The sequence below is a fragment of the Balaenoptera physalus genome (genome assembly GCF_965194825.1).
Source record: "Balaenoptera physalus genome assembly, chromosome: 2".
Lineage (NCBI taxonomy): Eukaryota > Metazoa > Chordata > Mammalia > Artiodactyla > Balaenopteridae > Balaenoptera > Balaenoptera physalus.
In genome coordinates, this window is record NC_138883.1 from 129,454,989 (window position 1) to 129,476,474 (window position 21,486).

At 46.3% G+C, this 21,486-nt stretch overlaps 1 protein-coding gene and 1 long non-coding RNA gene across 15 annotated transcripts in view; one reads left to right on the forward strand and one right to left on the reverse strand.

The window, feature by feature from the left end:
* ADAMTS17 (ADAM metallopeptidase with thrombospondin type 1 motif 17) overlaps positions 1-21,486 on the forward strand; it is a 373,038-nt gene that overhangs the window by 209,211 nt on the left and 142,341 nt on the right. For 12 of the 14 annotated variants that reach the window (XM_082448434.1, XM_082448435.1, XM_082448436.1 and 9 more), the window contains 2 exons: positions 6,610-6,714; positions 7,760-7,905. In XM_082448434.1, coding sequence (XP_082304560.1) covers positions 6,610-6,714; positions 7,760-7,905 — 251 coding nt within the window. The remainder of the gene's footprint in view (positions 1-6,609; positions 6,715-7,759; positions 7,906-21,486) is intronic. The other 2 variants (XM_082448443.1, XM_082448432.1) reach the window with 1 other exon arrangement.
* Positions 1-21,486, reverse strand: part of LOC309654486 — a 551,553-nt gene that overhangs the window by 198,540 nt on the left and 331,527 nt on the right. The gene's annotated exons all lie outside the window — the stretch shown is intronic.

Below are 21,486 nucleotides of genomic sequence, written 5' to 3' on the forward strand. Positions count from 1 at the left end.
TTCTACAAAAGAGGATTTAACTCTTTATATGTTGAAAAATGTTTTTCTGTTACCTAAATACTTGAGCAACAGTTTAGTTGCTAGTAACTTCTTGGGTCACATTTTGTTTCCTTGTGTCTTTCTAAACATTACTGCCTTCTGGCAGTGAATGCTGCTGTAGAGAAATGTGCTTGTAGCCTAATATCTTCTCCCATCATCCGTGACCTGCTTTCTTTATTTTTTTTGGGGGGGGGGGAGGGTGGGCTGGCTGCCTAAAATATCTTTTTGCTTTATCTCTGAGATCCAGTAACTTTATTGGAACATGCCTCTGTGTTCATCATTCTTTGCCTTTTTTCCTGGAACAGGGCTTTGCTTTTCAATCTGAGACTGAGATCTTCTTTCATTTCAGGATAGGTCTTGAATTTATATTCAAATACCTCTCCTGTTACATTACTTTAGTTTTCTTCTTTAGGAGTCCCATGCTTCTGACCCAGCTTGGGGTCCTTGACCTCCACAATCATCTACCTCCTCACTGGAAAAGTGGAAAAATAGAGAAAGTCCATCCTGCCTGCTTCCTACTTATGCTTATGTCAGCTCTCCTTTATGTGTCTTCCATATCTGTCATTTCCTCTTAATTGTTTTGAATTATTTGTTCATTTCTATTTTTATTGTATGCACTTTTTCTCAATCATCAACTCCATGTACCTCCCTGTGTGTTCAGTAGTGTGTCTTTTCTTCATGCTGCTTTCACTTTAGTTATCATTTGTCATCTGATTTTATTTTCTGTTACATTTCTTGATCAAATTCTTATAGCTCATATTTTATCTCTTTTGACATGACTGTCTTTTCCCTTAGTTCTTGTGTATTTGCTTTTTGCAAATGCAAAAAAAAAGACACAATTACTGTGTTTTTAAAACATTAATAGTAGTACTATGCTTGCACATTATTTTTAGCCATTCCATGATCATATTGTCTGATGAGTATTCTTCACCTGCTTTCTCCCTCCTGTTTCTTCTCCCTTTTTTATTTATAGTATCTTAGTATAGATCCTGTACTGCTTCTTTTCTACTATTGTTCACCTCTGAGTTATTCCTGGACCAGATATTTATAGGATGTTCACGTCAGGGAGAAGGAGGGCTGCTTCCAGGCTATTGGAAACTCTCCTTATGAGAGGACTGTGTGTGTGTGTGTGTGTGTGTGTGTGTGTGTGTGTGTGTGTGTGTGTCCCAACTTACAGGGACTGCTCACTATGCAGAGACTCTCTCCTGCTTTGAGGTATGACCTCCTGCACATATGGTTTATCCTTATATTTCCTTGTGAAGCTGTGATTTCCCTGCTTTTACCTTGAGATAAGTTGAGTCCAGATAACCTTACATCACCGTCTAAGCATTTATTTACTTATTTAATAGTTTTATTGATCATAATATGCATACAGAAAAGTACAAAAATCCCTAAGTTTAGAGCTTGATCAGTTTTTATAAAGTGAATGCACCTGTGTAGGCACCACATGGGTCAAGAACCAGAATACGAACCTTGATAAGTAAACTCCCAGTCCTGTGTTTCTGACCCAGCTCAGGGCCCTTGGTGTCCACAAACATCTGCCTCCTCATTGGAAAAGTGGGAAATATACAAACAGCTCATGCAGCTCAATATCAAAAAAAACAAACCACACAATCAAAAGGGCAGAAGATCTAAATAGACATTTCGCCAAAGAAGACACACAGATGGCCAAAAAGCACATGAAAAGATGCTCAACATCACTATTATTATTAGAGAAATGCAAATCAAAATTACAATGAGTTATCACCTCACACTGGTCAGAATGGCCATCATTAAAAAACCTACAAGCAATAAATGCTGAAGAGGATGTGGAGAAAAGGGAACCCTCCTACACTGTTGGTGGGAATGTAAATTAGTATAACCATTATGGAGAACAGTCTGGAGGTTCCTTACAAAACTAAATATAGAACTACCATATGATCCAGCAATCCCACTCCCAGGCATATATCCGGAGAAAACCATAATTCGAAAAGATACATGCACCCCAATGTTCACTGCAGCACTGTTTACAATAGCCAAGGCATGGAAGCAACCTAAATGTCCATTGACGGAGGAATGGATAAAGAAGATATATATATATACACACACAGTGGAATATTACTCAGCCATAAAAAGAACAAAATAGAGACTTCCCTGGTGGCGCAGTGGTTAAGAATCTACCTGTCAAGGCAGGGGACACGGGTTCGATCCCTGGTCTGGGAAGATCCCACATGCCGTGGAGCAAGTAAGCCTGTGTGCCACAACTACTGAAGCCCACGCGCCTAGAGCCCGTGCTCTGCAACAAAGAGAAGCCACCACAATGAGAAGCCCATGCACTGCAACAAAGAGTAGCCCCCCACTCAACGCAACTAGAGAAGGCCCACGTGCAGCAACGAAGACCCAACGCAACCAAAAAAAAAAAAAAAAGAACAAAATAATGCCATTTGCAGCAACATGGATGGGCCTAGAGATTGTCATACTGAATGAAGTCAGACAGAGAAAGCCAAATATCATATGATATGGCTTATGTGTAGAATCTTAAAAAAAAAAAAATGGTACAAGTGAACTTATTTACAAAACAGAAATACAGTCACAGGTGTAGAAAATAAACTTATGGTTACTGGGGGGAAAGGCGGGGGTGGATGAATTGGGAGATTGGGATTGACATATACACACTACTATATATAAAATAGGTAACTAATAAGGACCTACTGTATAGCACAGGGAACTCTACTCAGTACTCTGTAATGACCTATATGGGAAATGAATCTAAAAAAGAGTAGCTATATGTATATGTATAACTGATTCACTTTACTGTACACTAACACAACATTGTAAATCAACTACACTCCAATAAAAATTTTTTAAAAAAGAAAGAAAATACTGCACATTTTGGTTCTAATTTAACAATACACACTGAACTGGGGAAACCCAAAGAATTTCACCTATGGTCGCTAATAAAGGCATGAGTCCAAGTATTGCCACTCTCTCTGCCTGCATCTTGCCTTGGCCTCCCTGAGTGAGCCCTTAAGACTTGCTACTAACTATTGCAGGACCTATGAGTAATAAACTCACCTACTTCAAAACAAGAAAATGAAAAAAAAAAGTGGGAAAAAATAGAGAAAGCCCTGCCTCCCAGGGCTGTCATGAGCCTCAGGATGACAGATGTCAGAGCACTTCATTTGTAAAGCGTGACGTGAATGCCAGCTATCCATCTAGAAGTCATCACAGTGACAAGCATTGGTGTTGTCCACCCATTTGTTCAGCTGTGAAAATGAATCACAGAAAGGCAGTTGCTTGGCTTGGGCGCACAGAGCAATGCTGGTGGCCAAGCTGAAGTCAGAGGCTACAGCTTTACAGTCACCTTTTATGCTTATCCTCATTGTCTGTTTTTAAACTGACTCCCAACACTATAGTTTTCTCTTACTCATTTTTGAACTTCATATAAATGGAGTCATATAGTATCCGGTTGTTCTAATAGACCATAATTTACCTGTTCTGCTGTTGATAGGTGCATGGGTTGTTTCCATCTTGGGAACTAATACAAATACTGTGGCTGTGAACATTCTTGACAATGTTTTTGGTGAACGTACACACACATTTCTGTTTGATACAAACCTAGGAGTGGAACTGCTGGTATTGCATGTCTTCAGCTTTAGTAAGTACTGTCAAAGAGTTTTCCAAAGTTGTGGAACTAAGAATCTCATCATCAGTTTATGAGACACTTGGTATTCTCACATCCTTGCTGACACTTGGTATTCTCCATCTCTTTCGTTCTAGCCATTCTGGTCAGTGTGAAGAGGTAGCTGGTTGGTTTTGTTTGCTTGTTTTTGTTTTTTAGCTGGTTGGTTTTAATTTGCTTTTCTCTGATGACTAATGAAACTGAGCATCTTTTCATGTTTTCTGGCCATCCTATATGTTTATATATCCTTTTATGTGAAATGTTTGTTCACATCTTTTGCCCATTCTTCTGTTGGGTCTTTTTCTTAATTGCTCAGTAGGAGTTTTAGGGTTTTATTTTATATATATTCTGGATACAAATCTTTGTTGGTTCTGTGCCTTACAAATCTCTCTCCCAATGCAAACATCTCTCAGTTTCTTACAGTTGTCTTTGATAAACAGAAGTCCTTCATTTTGGGACTTCCCTGGTGGTCCAGTGGTTAAGAATCCGCCTGCCAATGCAAGGGACACGGGTTAAATCTCTGGTCTGGGAAGATCCCACATACCGCGGGGCAACTAAGCCTGTGCATCACAACTACTGAGCCAGTGCTCTAGAGCCCACGAGCTGCAACTACTGAGCCCGTGCGCCACAACTACTGAAGCCCGCACACTCTGGCGCCTGCGTGCTGAAACTACAGAGCCCGCGTGCTGCAACTACTGAAGCCTGCGCACCTAGAGCCCGTGCTCTGCCACAAGAGAAGCCACCGTGATGAGAAGCCTGCGCACTGCAACAAAGTAGCCCCTGCTCGCCGCAACCAGAGAAAAGCCTGAGCGCAACAATGAAGACCCAGCGCAGCCAAAAAAAAAACAAAGAGTTCTTCATTTTAACATTTCCCTACTCCAGCTCATTTTAATATTTAATATTAAATAGTATAATTAATAGTATAATTAGTATAATAGTATAATAAATAGTATAATTAAATAGTATAATTCATCAATTTTTTTCCTTTATGGCTAGTACTTTCTTTGTTCTGTTTAAGAAATCTTTGCCTGACCTCATTCTCCTTTTCTTTGATGATTAGAAAAGTTACGAGAAAACACTGTCTATAAAGCTCACACACCACTGTCTTCCTCTCTCCTAAGGGGCAATTAGGTCTCCTAATCCTAAACACTCCTACCCCATAAATTCACCTCCTGGGCCCGCCTTGTCTCATGAATACGTGTCCACACACTGACACCATGCTCTGGAAGAGCTCTTAGGTCAAAGTGCATGAAATCACACACTTAACAAGGTGCCGTTGGTCTTTATGGGGACCAGCTGGTGCTGTGCTCCAGCCACTCATCCCGTTACCACTCCATTGAGAGGCGGACAATAATGGGAATGTGGAGGCTTTTCTGAACCCAAATGTGCAAAATTCCACTCGACTCATCAACTTCTTTAGGGGCACAGAGCAGTTCTGACATACTTGAAAAATGAAAAAGGGCTGTGGGCTGTTCTGAGCTCATTGTCAAGCCTGCGGTTCTGCTTTCCCTCCCTTTGTGCCTTTGTTTCTGTCCCTTCAACATCTAAACATTTTCCAACTTTGGACAGCACAGTTGCGCGTCTCCTCTGCGCAGATGTTTGCGATTACTTGGAACAGCGGCCTCTGTACTGAGTCCTCACACCCTCGTGAGCCCAGCAGGGACTGCCCTGAGCTGTGCGTGGGGACCCTGCCTGAGGTGTGCCCTCCGGTCCACGGCCGCGCCCTGGAGGATGGAGCCCTCAGGCATTGTCGCCATGATTGGGTCTGGCATCCCGGAAGTACTGTCTTTCAAAGAGCCTTAAGTACATCTGTTCTCAATTTTCAGACCACAAGGCGAGGATTTGGGTGCAAGGAGTTTATCTGGGAAGTGATCCCAGGAAGCACTGTGAGGGGGCAGGGAAATGAGGGGCGATCAAGCAACGTGCACTGATGCGCGGACAACAGACCACCCCTGGGACCTTGCCAGATGTGTGGACCTTGCCTCAGAGCCATTCCACCCAGGGACGGGTGTCCAGCTCCCATCCATTGTGGTCAAGGGTTGCTCCGTGGCCAGAGAACGGCTTCTAGCAGGCAGATCAGGGAAGCAGCAGGCCATGTGGGGGGACGGTGTCTGCCCTGAGTCCTGCAGGGGAGACCGAGGCAGATGGGGAGGACACCGGCCATGTCTGCTTCAGTTATTTTGATAAAGTGTCTCATTCTGAGTACTTTACCCATGTCCAAGTTTCCCATTAATACAAATGGGAAAATGGGAGTCTGTGTTTTTAAATGCTTTTTCCTGTTTTAGTAGAATTGTTTTAATTGTATATTCGTGGATGGTAAGACATTCTCTAGGTGAAATACTGTAAGAAATCACAGGTGGCTCAGCGGAGCTAGCAAGCAGGTGACCTCGGGGAGGATTGAAGTTTGCCTCTTTAACCCCAGGGCAGCCCTGAGCCTACATCACCTGTTGGGTTCTCACTCCTGAGGCCGCATAGCAGCTGCACCTGCCTCAGCTCCAGAGCGAGCCCGCCCTGAGGAGGCTTGGTTGCTGAGGTTCTTTTCCCATGCGCTCTGTACGACCGGTAGGAATCTGCCTTGTACCTTCCTACATTGAATGTATCTGCTTGTTAAGGGCTCCCAGGCTCCAGCCTGCATCGGATGCCTCCCAGGCCCTCAATAGCTAGTGCAGGAACTGCTGAGCTCAACCCCCAGGAGGTGAGCCCTCCTAGGAGTAAATGCATGGAATTTTGTTGAGCTAAATGAACTAGTTGAAATGATGCATCTATTTTTTTTGATATCCAGATACATGACCCTCCTTCTTCTCCTCATGTTTCAAATCCCAAATCCAAACCGGTCGGGGGCCCCACCTTCCGGCCCCATTGTGACCTGTGTGCAGAGTTCTCGGCAGTCACGTTCCTTCCCTTGTCAGCAGCATCTGATGTGCGCTGGACTGTGGTGCCTGGTGGAAGGAGATACATCCTGCAAGACCAAACTGGACCCTCCCCTGGATGGCACAGAGTGTGGGGCAGACAAGGTAACCCAGCTTCTCACTGTCCCCAGCAGGCAACCCCATATCCCCTGCACATTGGCACCTCTTCTGAAAGGTGGTCCGCACTGCACTCAGGAGCCCCTGAAGCACCCCCGGGCCACCCCAGAAATGCCATGGAGCCCACTTAAGGCACAGAGGGATACGTTCAGCTCTCTGCTTTTTTTCTTATACAGGAATCATTTACTCAATATTTTTATTAAATTAACTCCTTTTGTCACATGAGTGAATTTACTTAAAACTTTTATATCAGTAAGACCATAAATGGAAAAACAGGATCACTTGCCATGCAGAAAAGGCTGTCGTAAGATGATTTTAATGAGAACAATACTAGCGGTTAAGAGCGCCAGTCTTCAGCCTGATCTTCATTAACAGGAGAGACTGGCAAGTGTTAGGAGAGGTGTTCAGGACCAGCAGCCACAGCCCAAGGCTTTCTCTCTGGTCTTATTGTACGAACTGAAAGAGATGCTATGATCAGGACTATTAAGTCACATCTCCTGCCCCAGGGTTTGTGCCACACACGTTGGGAAATTATTTTAGAGGATTGGCTTTCTCTTATCCTCAGAAAGAGCCAAGGTTCTCCCACGTGGCACCAGCTGTGTCATCTCCAAGCACCAATCCCAACCCTGAAGTTCAAAACTACAGAGCCAGGAAATACTGCCTTCCAGAAAGAGACTCGCATTAAACAGTTTGCAGAAGATAGGTTTCTCCATGAGAAAAGGTAGGATTCTCCCATCCTTTAGAAGATAGGTTTAGAAGATGGGTTTCTCCCATCCTATTTCTGGGAATTTAGAGAACCTCCACTGAACACATTCACGTGGAAGTTTAGGGCAAAATCCAAACCCCAGAGCCATAGCGGTGTCAGGTTGAATATGGAAGGAATGTTACCAGAGGTAGCAAACTTACACACCCCAAAATAGTCTACTTTTGTGTAAATTACAAAAATTGGGTTTCGGAGGCGTGGTGTTTTCTCACGTGGAGGGGATCTCAGTTTTTAGTGAGTAAGCAGGTTTGCTGCCCTGCTGTGTTTCAGTGGTGCCGCGCTGGGGAGTGTGTGAACAAGACGCCCATCCCAGAGCACGTGGACGGGGACTGGAGCCTGTGGGGCACCTGGAGCATGTGCAGCCGCACGTGTGGCACGGGAGCCCGCTTCCGGCAGAGAAAATGCGACAATCCTCCGTAAGTCCCCCTGACCAGCCTTCTCCAGGGTGCCTGGATCGGGGTTTCCAAACTGCAGCTCGCATTGCCTTAGCAGAGCAGGGTCTGTCTCCCACTGTTGATTTGAGCTGAAGGAAAGTGAACTTGAACCGAAGGTCCAGGTTGCCGGGCATTGTGTGCGTCAAATGGCATCTCAGCTCAAACAGAACTCTCTCTGTAACAGACATGCAGTAAGTCCTGTGGGAAGCTGGCTACCCTCCCTTGCGTGGGCCCTGGTAGAACTGTTTCTCATCCAGCTGGAAGAGAATCCCTCCCGGCCTGCTTCCTGGCTGCCTTAGACAAGGGTTATCCCAGGGAAGCTGGCAGACCTTCGGAAAAGTGAGGCTGACCTTCAAATTGGCTATGAGCTAATCTGGGAGCAGCCTGGCTATTGATAAGTTACAAAGCATTTGTGGGTTCCACTCTTTTGTATCCAAATATCTTTCACCTGTCCTGTTAGAACTGTTTGACAGAAAATAGTTTTTTAGTTTTGTTTCCTCATAGGCTTCCTTTTATTGACTATGATGACGCCATAATCCTTGTTCACCTCTACACATTTGCTCCAAAAAACTCAGGGCTAGATCTTATACTTAACTGTAATAATTCCTTTATCACAGGTTTATTTTTTCTCCTTTTCTCTTGAAATTTCCCATTTTTAATGTTTCTTTAAATAATCTGTTTTACATCTTGTGTGCCATCAGCTACATCACATTAATTTTTGAAAATGAGCAAGTTATAAATCATGACTAAAAGGAAATGGTTTATATCTACAATTAAATCGTATTGATGAATAATTAGCAAACCTCTCCTGTATTTAAAAATTCTAATGCCCAAGGTATATCCCAGACCAATTAAATCACAAACTCTGCAGGTGGGGCCCAGGAATCAGATGTGCCGAATCTCTCTAGTGACTCCAATGACCAGCCAAGGTTGAGAACCTCCAGATTAAAGGAAAACTTACACTCACAGTTTAGTCAATGTCAAGAACACTGTATTTTCTGGTAGTGCTGTAAGCATTGGCATTATGTATTGTCTTATTAAAACTTTTCCCTCCAGAACCCAGCAGAGTGCCTGACAGATAGTAGGTAGGTATTTAATCTTTTAGAAGTGAATTCTTAATTAAAAACATAGGTGGTATATTAGGATTTTCCAGAGAGGCAGAACCAATAGCCATATACGTATGATTTATTATCAGCTCACATGGTTATGGAGGCTGAGAAGTTCCATGATCTGCCACCTGCAAGCTGAAGGCCCAGGTGTAATTCAGTCTGAGTCTGAAGGCCTGAGGACCAGGGGAGCCCGTGATGTAAATCCCAGTCCAAGGGCAGGAGAAGATGAGAGGAGACATCACAGCCCAAACAGTGAGGCCTCCTTCTGCCTTTTGTTCTAATCAGGCCCTCAGTGGATTGGGTGATGCCCACCCACACTGGGGAGGGCAACTGCTCTAGGAGTCCACCAATCCAAATGCTAATCTCATCTGGAAATACCCTCACAAACACCCCCAGGAAGAATTTTTAGTCTCGGCATCCCATGGCCAGTCAAGTTGGTACATAAAATTTGCCATCATAGATGGGTAGATGATTAGATGATTAGAAAACCTATTTAGCTAAGTGGTGAGAGGTTAATAGTGGCGTCAGTTTTTCCATTTCTCTGTGATGATGTTAAAATAGTTCCACCTCTCGCCCAAAGAAGAGAGCTCTGGGTTTGGACTCATGATATGGAGATTTGGGCCTGGTTTGGTTGGTTATTGGTCATGTGACCTCAAGGAAGACCCTTCCCTCTCTGAGCCTCAGCTTCCTCCATTACAGGGAGCTGGCATGGTATAGTAGGAAGAGCCAGGCTTCAAAGCCAGAACAGACAAGGCTTCAAATCCCAGGGCCACTTTTTATAGCAACAGGCAGCTGTTACCTTCCTATCCATCTAAAAATTGGAAAAATCCATGGGAATGCATGTAAAGTACATGATCTGTATTCACTACACGGCCCCTCTTGATATTAGCACCAGGAGGAGAACAGGAGCAAGACCACATGCCCTACCTCCTACCTCGCAGCACTGTTTTGAGGCTCAGAGGAGAAAGGACTTGTTCAGTGCAGAGCACAATTCGCAAAGGCTGTGGCTGTCATGGATGCTCCATGTTTGTGATTGGAGCTCAGGTGCTCTGGCCAAGGACTGCTCTCCTTTGGCACATTACGTACATCATCCCAGGTCAGGTGACACCCAGTAGGGGAATATCTGACCCTTTAAATACCTCTGGAAGGACTCTGTGTCCCAAGATGGTCAACAACAGGATTGTGTTTAGGTGAAGGCACCCTTGCAAGAATAAGATGTTATCAATGCTGAGCAAATGTGTTAGGCACAACTTTCATGGGACCTGATTTTGTGTTTTGTGAAGATGACGTCGGCTAAGGCGCACCCACCCCCACCCCCCAGCCATGCTTCAGCTGTGCCCATTGTCCCCACCCCAGCTGCTTTCTCTGTTCTGGGCACAGGGGCGTTTTGTGATGGGAGGCTCCTAAAGACCCCTGAGTTCAGAGGGCTGAGTGAACATACCCCCCACCCTGGCCTGAACTGCCGTGGGATTTCCCGTGCTGTGTCCTCACCCCACCCCTCCAGGCCCATTGGCCCCATAAAGAGGCTGTTCTGGAAATCCCAAAGTTGTTTTAAAAACCTTCTTCCATTCCTCTACTTTATCAGGTGGCCCCCGACTGGCGGTCATGAACTTCATCTCTCCTTGTCCCCTTCCTACATCTTATCATTGAGGAATGGGGAACCTGTAGGACTACCACACGTAGACAGCTGAGGGGTTTTGTGGGTCTCAGCACATCAGGTGGTTGTGGGCTCTGACACATCCCCAGGAGGGAAGTCTTCCAGCAACACCCCATGGGGCAGGGCAACTGGAGAAGGACCCGAGAGAGATGCCTCTCCAACACGGGGCCTTCAGTAAACCTGCACAGGGCCCTAACTCAGGGCCAGGGACCCTGCTCGGTGTATGCTTACGATAAGCAAAACCGGATAAAGTCCCCGCCCCCCTATAAGGGCATAGTCCCACCAACTGCCCTTGGTTTTCTCCTGGACACCTCAAACCTGACGGTTCCTAAGCTGCGATCTCTCCTCCCCCAAACTCCCCTCCCAGCCCACGTCCCCCTCAGTAAATAGCACCACCAGCTGTTGCATAGGTCGAGTTCAAAGCCCCTGAGTGTATGCATGTCCCCTTGTCCCCTCTCTTCCTCCTCCATGTCTGATAATGATAAGAACAGGGCACGCAGGGCCCTGTCCAGGTGCCAGGTTCCCTTCTAGACATTTGCACATAGTAAATCACCTAAATTTGTCGTAAGGGAGAGGTGTCTTTTTTGTCCCCTTTGCACATGTTAAAAACTGAATCATATGGAGGTTAGGTAACTTGCTGCAGGTCACACAGCTGGGCAACGGCGGGTCAGGTTTGGACCCAGCAGCGAGGCTCCAGTGTCCTTTTGGACGATCGGCATCAGCCTCCCTGCTTCCCACATGATCCCCCCGGCCCCCAAATTCATTCTCCACAGAAAGCCAGAGACATCCACTTACCAGTAAAGCCAATTATACCTCTTCCTGCTTCAGCCCTTTTGGTCACTCCCTGCTGCACTTAGAATGAAATCCATGCTCTTCACCATGGCCCCTGTATTAGTTTCCTGTGGCTGCCATAATAAATTACCAGCACTTGGTGTCTTTTTTTTTTTTTAATTTATTTTATTTTTTATTTATTTACTTTTGGCTGTGTTGTGTCTTCATTGCTGTGCACAGGCTTTCTCTAGTTGCGGTGAGTGGGGGCTACCCTTCGTTGCGGTGCACTGGCTTCTCATTGTGGTGGCTTCTCTTGTTGCAGAGCACGGGCTCTAGGCTCACGGGCTTCAGTAGTTGTGGCACGTGGGCTGTAGAGAGCAGGCTCAGTGGTGTGGCGCACGGGCTTAGTTGCTTCACGGCATGTGGGATCTTCCCAGACCAGGGATCGAACCTGTGTCCCCTGAACTGGCAGGCGGATTCTTAACCACTGCACCACCAGGGAAGTCCCTTGGTGTCTTAAAGCAATATAAATTTATCCTCTCACAGTTCTGGAAACCAGGAGTTTGAAGTCAAGGTGTCAGCAGGATTGATTCCTTCCTGAAACTCTGAAGGAGAATCCATTGCTTGCCTGTCCCCTTGCCCTTGGTGGCTGCCGGCCTTCTCTGCCCTATAGACTTACCACTCTAGCCTCTGCCCCTGCCTTCATGTGGACGTCTTCTCTGTGCTTCTCCTCACCACCTCTTCTCTTCTCAGGACACTGGCCATTGGGTTTAGGGGCCACCCTAATCCAGGATGATCTCATCTCATAATCATGAGATCCTGATGATATCTAGCAAGACCCTTTTCCCAGTTAAGGTCACATTTGCAGGTTCTGGGTGGGTTTGTCTTTGCAGGGGAAGTCACCACCCTATTCAACCTACTGCACCTCCTTTCTGTTGTCAGACACAACGCCCCAACCTCCGGACCTGGGTCGGTGCTCCCTTCCCTCTTCCCGGCTTCCTTTGCCCTCTTTGTGTCTTCTCTTCAGACAGGCCTCCTCCCCTGACCACCCTGCCTGAGGCGGGTGCCTGCTCTACACTCTCTCTCTGCACCCTTTCCTAACGTTACAGGTATTATAATGATTTATAATTACTCATATGCATCTGCTCACTTGTTTTCACTGTGTCCTCCCCCACTGACCTTTGAGCTGTTGGGCCTCATCCTCCTTCCATGCCCACAGCAGACCAGCCCTCTGTAATGTGTACTTGACCACTTGACCGTCTAGACACATGCTTGCTGAGAAAGAAGCGAACTTTCTGATCTTCCAGTGCTGCAAAACACACATCTAATATTGTCTTTCCTTAAAAAACACAAAGGTTATTGTGAATTATTATGCCAAGGAGGTGGGTCACCAGGTAGGCCCCTTCCCTTGTACCATCTAGCCTCGCTGAGGCCCACAAGCTGTGAACAGCCAGGAATGGGGTCCAGGTGCCCTTGGGCATGAGGGCCATCTTCACCTGTGCCTTCCCTGCCCCAGTGAGGCTGTGCTCACAGCTAGAGGTGCTCAGAGCCATCTCAAGAGCAAGCTCCAAACATAATCTGGCTTTGTTTATTCCAAGTGAGAGAAACAATATGTTTTTGCTCCTATAATAGTTACGCCTTGGTAGTCGGTCCAGTCTTTTGCAATAACACTGTAGCTCCATTTCCTGTTCTGAAGCAACAGGCTCTTTTCCCCCTGTAGTTTTCTACAAGGTTTCTCACCTTCATGGAACCACCCAGGTGAACGGGAGGAGAAGGGGCTGGCCTTAGGGGGCAGCTTTGCAGCAGTCCTGGTTCCTTCCCAGGGAGATGCAGGAGCAGGGAGGGTTTGCTGAAGTCCAGGCAGTAGCTGTCAGCCTGCTTTTGCAGAGTGGCCTGAGGTGGTGATTGTTACAAAGCACAGCTGATGGAGGCCCCAAGCCAAGCTCTGACCAAAACAACGTCCTCTCCCGGCTCACTCCTTAAATCACCAGGCTCGCTGCCTTGAGATTTCCCAAGGATGTCCAAATCTCACTGCTATGTACATCTCCTACTTGGAACTCTCCCACCACCCTCTCCCCACCCCCTTCACATTATATTCCTGGCACCTTTCCCATCTTCTGCAGCTGGTTTATTCACTGTCCAAAATACTGGCAAAAGAGTCCCCCCATTTTTTTCTCTAGTCTTGGTCTTTACAGCTATTGGAATTTTTATTTCTTGCCAACTAACATCAAGGCTTTGGGGACCATCCGTGTTTTTAATCCAGCTTCCTAAGCTTGTCCTTTCCTGACATAATTTGTGTCGCTGTCGGTGGGAGTTTTTGCCAAAAGACTGCAAGGCAGAGAGTTCATCTCTAATGTGAATTCTGGTACCCCATCAGGAGGCTTGTGTTTGGGGGATGGCTGGGGATTAGGGTGGGGAGAAAAGGCTCCATTGATCTTGTGTGAAAAGCCAGCTCTGCACAGGAAGGATGGGGAGGTGAGTGGATCTTAGAAGCAGGAGTGCGTTAGGGTCACCACACAGCGTCCACACCCTGAGCATCAGGAAGGAAAGCAGCCCACCTCCTCCTAAGACCTTGGGGAGTGAAGTTATGTTCCCGTAATGGCTTTTTGCTTCCACAGTGAAACCCCCATACGTGTGCTTTTAACGTATCTGGTACTCACAGGGATAGTTTTTAAAAATCACAATTTTCTGCACTTGAGCCTAAGTTCCATGTGTTACTTGGTAATTTTCAGAGGAGGCCTTAACACTAGGATGGCGGCTGCCCTGTGGGGGCATTAGTAGCCCTGCAGCACTTTGATCCCGCGGCTGTGCCCTGCTTGCTCCTCAGAGCTCTTGGTGCAAGAACAGGAGGCAGAACCACTGAAGTCACCCTGTCTCTGGGTGGTGAGCGGGTCTTAACCACTGTGGTGGCTTTATCTTCTGATCTACCTTCATTCAATAGAGCAGAGCAAAAAACCCAAAAGCGCTGCCGCTCAGCTGCCTCTTGCTCTTCGTTCCACCTGAATGCTGCCTGTCATCCAGGGAAAGGGCAGACCTGCTGTCTGTGATGCTGATCATCTGAGCAGACCTTCGTGCTTCCCTACTCTGTGCTGGGTCTGCCTGGGGCCCTTGGGACCCACCTGGCAGGAGCCGGTCCTACCCCACAGGAGCTCAGAGGGACTCGGCTTTCTCTCCAAACTTTCTCTCTGCTTTCCGGGTTCTCCCCCCAGCCTCTCTACCTTATGCTTTTCCTTGTTTTAAAAACCTGTCTGATGGTGTAATGTGCGGAAAGGGCACCTACCCTTGAGTATATGGCTCCCAGCACAGCACTGCTCATCACGGTGGAGCGCACGTGCTGGGCATGCATGCAGGTGCGTGTTGGCTCCTGATGCGTGTGTGACTGGGTGAGGGCCTGGTTTGCAGAGTGGCCATGCCATCCTCTTGCCCTGAGCAGCAGTAAACTTCCACCTGCCCCCAGCCTCCCCAGTGCTCGGTGCTGTATGTCTTTTCCACTCTGACCGTTCTGGTGGGTGTGTAGTGGTATCTCGGTGAGGTTGTCCTGTGCGTTTCTTTCATAAGCAGTGAGGCTGAGCATCTGATTGTGTCTGTAGTTGCCACTTGGATATTCTTTCCTGTGACCTGCCTGTTCCAGTCATTTGGGTTTATGTCTAAACTCCTACTGTTGCAAGAAGGGGGACCCCTTCCAGGGCCCAAGAGTGGGCTCTTGTCTAACACTCGGAAATGAATTGTCCGAGGAATCACACGTGTTGACAAAGCAAGAGACTTTATTGGGAAGGGGTGCCCAGGCGGAGAGCAGCAGGATAAGAGAACCCAGGAGGACTGCTCTGCCACGTGGCTCTCAGTCTTGGGTTTTAGGGTGATGGGATTAGTTTCCGGGTTGTCTCTGGCCAATCATTCTGACTCAGGGTCTTTCCTGGTGGCACGCGCATTGCTCAACCAAGATGGATTCCAGCCAGAAGGATTCTGGGAGGTTGGCAGGACATATGGAATGGCATCTCCTCTCTCCTTTTGACCTTTCCCGAATTCTTCTGGATGGTGGTAGCTTGTTAGTTCTGCATCCCTTACCATGACCTCGTGTTGTAAGATAACTCATGCAGGTGGTTACTATGGTGCCTGACCGGCGTGGGTGGTTTCTGACAGTGGTTCCCCTAACTGTACTTTGTTCATATTAAGAAAGTCCTGATAGAGTACAAATAGAAATTGGGAATTGATATTGGAGAAGCATCTTGAAAATCCATCACACCCCCCATGCCTGTCTCAGTGGGTGAGGCTGGCATTCCTCAGCTCACAGTAGCCAGTGAGTAGCCCCCATCCCTAACCTGCTCCTGCTGCAACCAGGAGCACTTGTGAGTCACACTTTCTTATCTCCACCACTTACTTCCCCACTGTGTGGTCATTTAATATATTGGAGCTTCGGTTTCCTCATCTGAAGGATGCAGTGAGGATTCCCCCTTCTGATTCTTTGTGCCGACTTAATGAGGTAACGGTTATGGAGAGCAGGCAGAGTGTAAGCCCTCTGGGCATATTAGCATATGATCACTGTTAATGTGAAAGTGCCTCTGTTCTTACCTGTGTCCTCAAGGATGAGATTTCAATGTGCTGCCACCTCCCCTTGCATTTCCAAGGGTCTGCATGGAGCCTTGGAGCCCTTCCAGCCATTGTGGGAAAGGCTGAGCGTTGGTCACAGACCTACTTCTAGCTCTCAGAAACAGACGACTCTATTCTACCACAAATCCTATTATGGTAACCATCCTTCATTTTAGCCATGTCAAGCTTGGTTTCTGTTATTTTAGCCTTCCTAGGTCCTTTGTATTTTATCCACACTGTATAACTCAGGGTAAGTGAGAACCCCAGCCCTCTGCTCCTCAGATTTTGGGAGGGTGATCTCTCCTGCCTGTGTTTGCAGCCCCAACACAGCATCTCCTGAAGGCCCTCTGTCCATACAACTCAAGCTTGGTCCACTCACCTGGCGTGGGTTCCTTGGTAAAGCTGGCCCCTCCTCCAAGTCTTCCCCCAGAACTTTTGTTCATAAGCTACTTGTGGACCTTCCCTTCAGACATGCCTTCCCCCTGCAAAGATTCTCTTCCGTCTTCTTTATGGCATGTATAGGGGGCCTCTTTCTGTGGTCTCAGCACCAGTGTATACCCAGGAGGCCCTCACTGGTATCACGGTAACACTCAGATGGCCTATGTTGTTGACACCGTCTTAAAGAGTGAGTGGGCTGAGTGCAGGGTCCTGCCACAGATCAACATATTGAAACTGGGATGATTTGGGTAGAAAATCATGCTGCTTGTGGATTGCTTCTCCCTTTTCCCATGCTGTTCAAAATAGTGACCCAAAGGAAACCTGAAAAAACTCTTTTGGTCTTTTTTTTGAACAGGGAAAGTTTAATGTAAAAAAGCATTAGCTATAACAGGTGATTGTAGTATTGGGGAATTAGCTGCTAAGATGTAAAGAACTCTAGAGACACAGGAAGAGCAGATATAGGAAGCAGCCCCTATCTTCAGGTCTGAGGCAGGGCACCCAAGGAAGGAACAAATATGGATGAGGGTGCCCCCCTCGCACACACACCCAGGGCTGAAATTCCTTGGACTTGTTGGAGAGGGTACAACCAGGGCCCACTAGATGAGGGAGACGTTTGCAGAGGTGCTGCACTGGTGGAAATCTCTGGAAAGTCACACTTAGTGGTGTCAGGGAAAACCATCCAAAGGAGAAACTAAATGTGAGACCAGGCTGAGAATTTTCCCAAAGTGTTGATGTGCTTAGAAGCTGCCCTCAGAAGCTGCCTAGAGGGAGGTGGCATGCATCACAGGCCACCACAGGAACCTACAGGGAGAAGTCACATATCAGAACCAGAGACAAAGCCTGTCCCTCCTCTAGGGTCTCTCTAGTAGCTCGTTCTGATAAAGCTTAGCATCATGGCTGCTTGACTGGAGAGCTTTAATTCTTCACATGGCTTTCATTTGAACTTAAAGCATTTCTTGTAGGGCAGGTCTGATGGTAAAAAACTTCCTCAACTTTTGCTTATCTGGGAATATCTTAATTTCTCCCTCACTTTTGAATGACAGTTTTGCTGGGTATAGAACTCTTAGTTGATACATTTTTTTTTTCTTTGAGAACTTTGAATGTATCAACCCACTGACTTCTGGCCTCCAGGGTTTCTGATTAGAAATAGGCTTATAATTTACTGAGGATCTCTTGTCTGTGATGTGTTGCTTCTCTCTTGCTGCTTTCAAGATTCTCTCTTTGTCCTTTGACAGTTTAATTATAGTGCATCTCAGTGAATTTATCCTATTTGAATTGTAGATTCATGTCTTTCTTCAAATTCGGGAAGTTTTAAGCCATTATTTCTTCAAATAATCTCTCTACTCCTTTTTTCTCCTTCTGAGACTCCGATAATGTGTATCTTAGTCCCCTTACTTGTTTCCCACAGATCCCCTCTGCTTACTTTTCTTTATTCTTTTTTCTTTTCATTCCCCAGACTCAATATTTCAATTCATAGGACAAATTCATAGAACAAATGTATATTCCTGATTTTTGTTTCTGCCTGCTCAAATCTGCTTTTGAACTCAACTGGTAAATTTTTCATTTCAGTTATTGTACTTTGCAACTTCAGAGTTTTTTTTCCTTTTTATAATTTCTATCTCTTTATTGATATTCTCACTTTTTCATGTATCATTTTCCTGTCTTTGTCTATGTCTTCCTTTAGCACTTGGAGCATCTTAAAGACTGTTGTTTTATAGTCTTTGTCTAGTAAGCCCAACCTCTGGGCTTCCTTCAGTTTCTACCAGTGTATTTTGTCCCTTTGAATGGGCCATACTTTCCTGTTTTTTTATATGCCTTGTGATTGTTTTGTTGAAAACTGGACATTTGAATCTTACAATGTACCTCTGGAAATCAGCTTCTCCTCCTTCTTCACGGATTTACCGTTTCTTTGCTACTGAAAAATTTCTCTGTGCTGGGGATCAAACTGAAGAAGTGTAAGGTCTTCTCTGGCCTTTTCTGAGCCTTCATCTCTTCTTGGGCAAACCTAGTGGCTTTCTAAATTTTCCCATTTATGCAGTTGCTTCTGAATAACCTAATCCTTAAATATCTGGCTCCCAAAAGGAGAAAAAGAATTTTTTTAAATGTATTGCTCACTGAAATTCTCTGGTAGGGGTTGCACCTGGTAGGGATTGCAGCAGTGGTGGCCAGCCCCTATGCCCGTACCTCAGAAATCAAAAGCAGCACTGAGCAATCAGAGCACAGAACTCTGATATTTGGAGGACAAGGTCTTTATTGTCCACCCTGGCTCCAGAAAGCCACACCAGGAATGTAGGCACAGCTACCTGCCATGGGGCTAGGACATGGTGTACAGATAGCCACTACCACACTCAAGATTGAAATTGACCAAAATTAGCCACAGCTTACCAGCCAAGCTTTCTCCTGGACGCTGCAAGCTTTCGGATAGACTCCAGAGTTTCAAAATAGTTACTTCAGGCAGTTTTTGCCAATACAGTTTTGGTCCAGGTGGAGAGATTCTTGGTGCTTCCTACTCCACCATTTTCCCTGACATCACTTTGTCTTTTGATCCTTTTAAGATAAATTCTGATAATATAGTTCAGTTCAGTCTAACTACTGTTTATTAAAGACCAGCCTGTGTAGGATTCTCTGCTTGAGGATGTAGAGGAATAAGAGGAAAACAGGAACTCAGCTGACTATTTCACAAGGTTGATGATAAGCAGCATAGCAGAGACCCAAGCAGGGTCAGGAGAGATTCCAGGTAGAAAAGAAAAATAGGCTGCAGGATGGAGGTATCCTTAAGGATGGGCAGAGAGTTAGGGATCAGGGAGTGGGGAAGATGGGGCAGTGAGCCAGATGGGGGCTGAAAGGAGACTTGCCTGTGGGAGAAGATTGGACGTGGAGAAGAAAGAGGATAAACAGAGTTCAGGAAGGAAGCATCCTGAGGCACATGTGGTATCGCATGGGCTGCCCCCTCCCAGGCCCACTTTCTGCTGTATCCAGGAGTTCTCTTATGTCACATCTAATCTCCTCTCCACCTACCTGCTGTGAGGCATAAAGGTAGTTGGTATATGAGGGTCAGTCAGACGTAAATCTGGAAAACTCAATTGATGGAGGAAATTAAAAAGGAAACTAAAACAAAGCTTGATGACAATTCAGGAAGTTAATTACATGACATGTGCAAATCTCAGTCCACACCCTAAGGTGTGTAGGAAACGTAGCTTCCTTTATTTTTTTAGCAACAACCTAATTTGTATTTTTGAACTCCATTCTAGTCCATGTTGGATTCCTGATCACTTCAGGAGTTTTTGCCCCATTTTCCCTGAGTCCGCGTCTAAGTTAGGTTGAGGATGCATCTGGTTATTGTGATGTCTGGTGTATTCATCTCCTAGGGCTGCCGTAACAACCCTCTAACTGGGTGGCATAAATAATAGATTCATTCTCCCAGTTCTGGAGGCTAGAAGTCCAAAATCAAGGTTTGGAAGGGTTGGCTCCTTCTGAGGGCTGTAAGGGAGAATCTGGTGGTTTACTGGCAATCTTTGGCATTCCTTAGAGTGTAGAATCATCACCCTGATCTCTGTCTTCATCTTCACATGGCGTTCTCCCTGGGGGTGTCTGTCTCCAGATTTCCCCTTTTTATAATAACACCATTCATACGGAATTAGGAGCTCACCCTACTGTAGTGGTCCTATTTCCAAGTAAGGTCACAGTCTGATGCTCTGGAGGTTAGGACTTCAGCATATGAATTTTAGAAAGGACATAATTCAACCCACAACTTCTTACCATAGAGCATCTCTGCCTCACCCATTTCTTCTCTGGTCCCAGCCATGGGATGTGCAACTCGCCTGTTGTAGAAAAGATGTCCCTCCTGCTGGTCCACATGGTTCATCAGGGCCAGCCCCTCTCTGTTCCTTCTGCACCATGGTTTGTGGCACAGAAATACATTCATCTACCCACACTTGGCACTTGGGCCTGGGGCTCCTGGGGAGGTGGTCTGAGGCTCCATCTATCTGAGCATGCCATGCAGTCGTTTCCCTGAGCTCTAGCTGCCTCCCTGGTACTATGGGCAGGCAAACGAACAAAGGATCCCTCTCTTCTCAGATGTCATAAGCCTTAGAGAGGTTTTGCTGTTCCCTAACTTTGAGATCAAAACTCAGAACCCTCTGTGGAGCCACTAGCGTATGTAATCTCTCAAGGCTGCCTCCACTCCCAGGTGGGAGAGGTGTTGTCTGGGGTGTATGAGGTGGGCATGGAGGTATGAGCGATGCCCTTCCTCCTACTCCAGAGGTTTCCTTGAACACATTTATGTAGACCAGGGGCTAGCAAGCTATGGCCCATGGGTCAAATCTGGCCCACCACTGGTTTTGTAAATAAAGTTTGATCGGCACATAGCCACATCCTTTTGTTTACACATTGTCTTGTGTTGGGTTTTGTCCAGCAGTGGCAGAATTGAGTAGTTGCAACAGAGACTGCGTGGCCCACAAAGCCAAAAAAATTGACTGTCTGGCCCTTTGCAGAGAAAGTTTGTGGATTCCTGGTATAGATTATTGTGACACAAAAGCCTAAAGACTTCTGCCACCTTCTGCTGTCATATCTCTTCCATAAGGCAATCATCATAGGGTGGTCTTACTGTCTGAACACAAGAAATGGCAAAGAGAGGAAAGGAAATATTCAAAATGAAATGGTTAGTGTATCAAAAAAAAAATGTCACCTTGCTAACAGGTGTATATAGTTTGTGAAAAGTCATTGAGTGGAGCAGGTGTGATTTGTGCTGAATTTCAATAAAAAAGTGCCAGGGGAATGGTGAGGTGGGGGGGGGGGGACAATCTTACTCCATCATGGTGCTCTTGGCATCGTGGAAGTAAAGGGCACCATTGAGGTTGCCCAGGTCAGAGTCCTAAGAGGACATCCAGGGCCTCGTGGAAGAGCTGGGCGGAGACAGCTTCAGCCAGCTGGGCCAAGGTCCTGCTGCTCCTCCTCAGTGCCCCTCTCATGTGCAGACATGGCCAGAGAACACAACTGGGT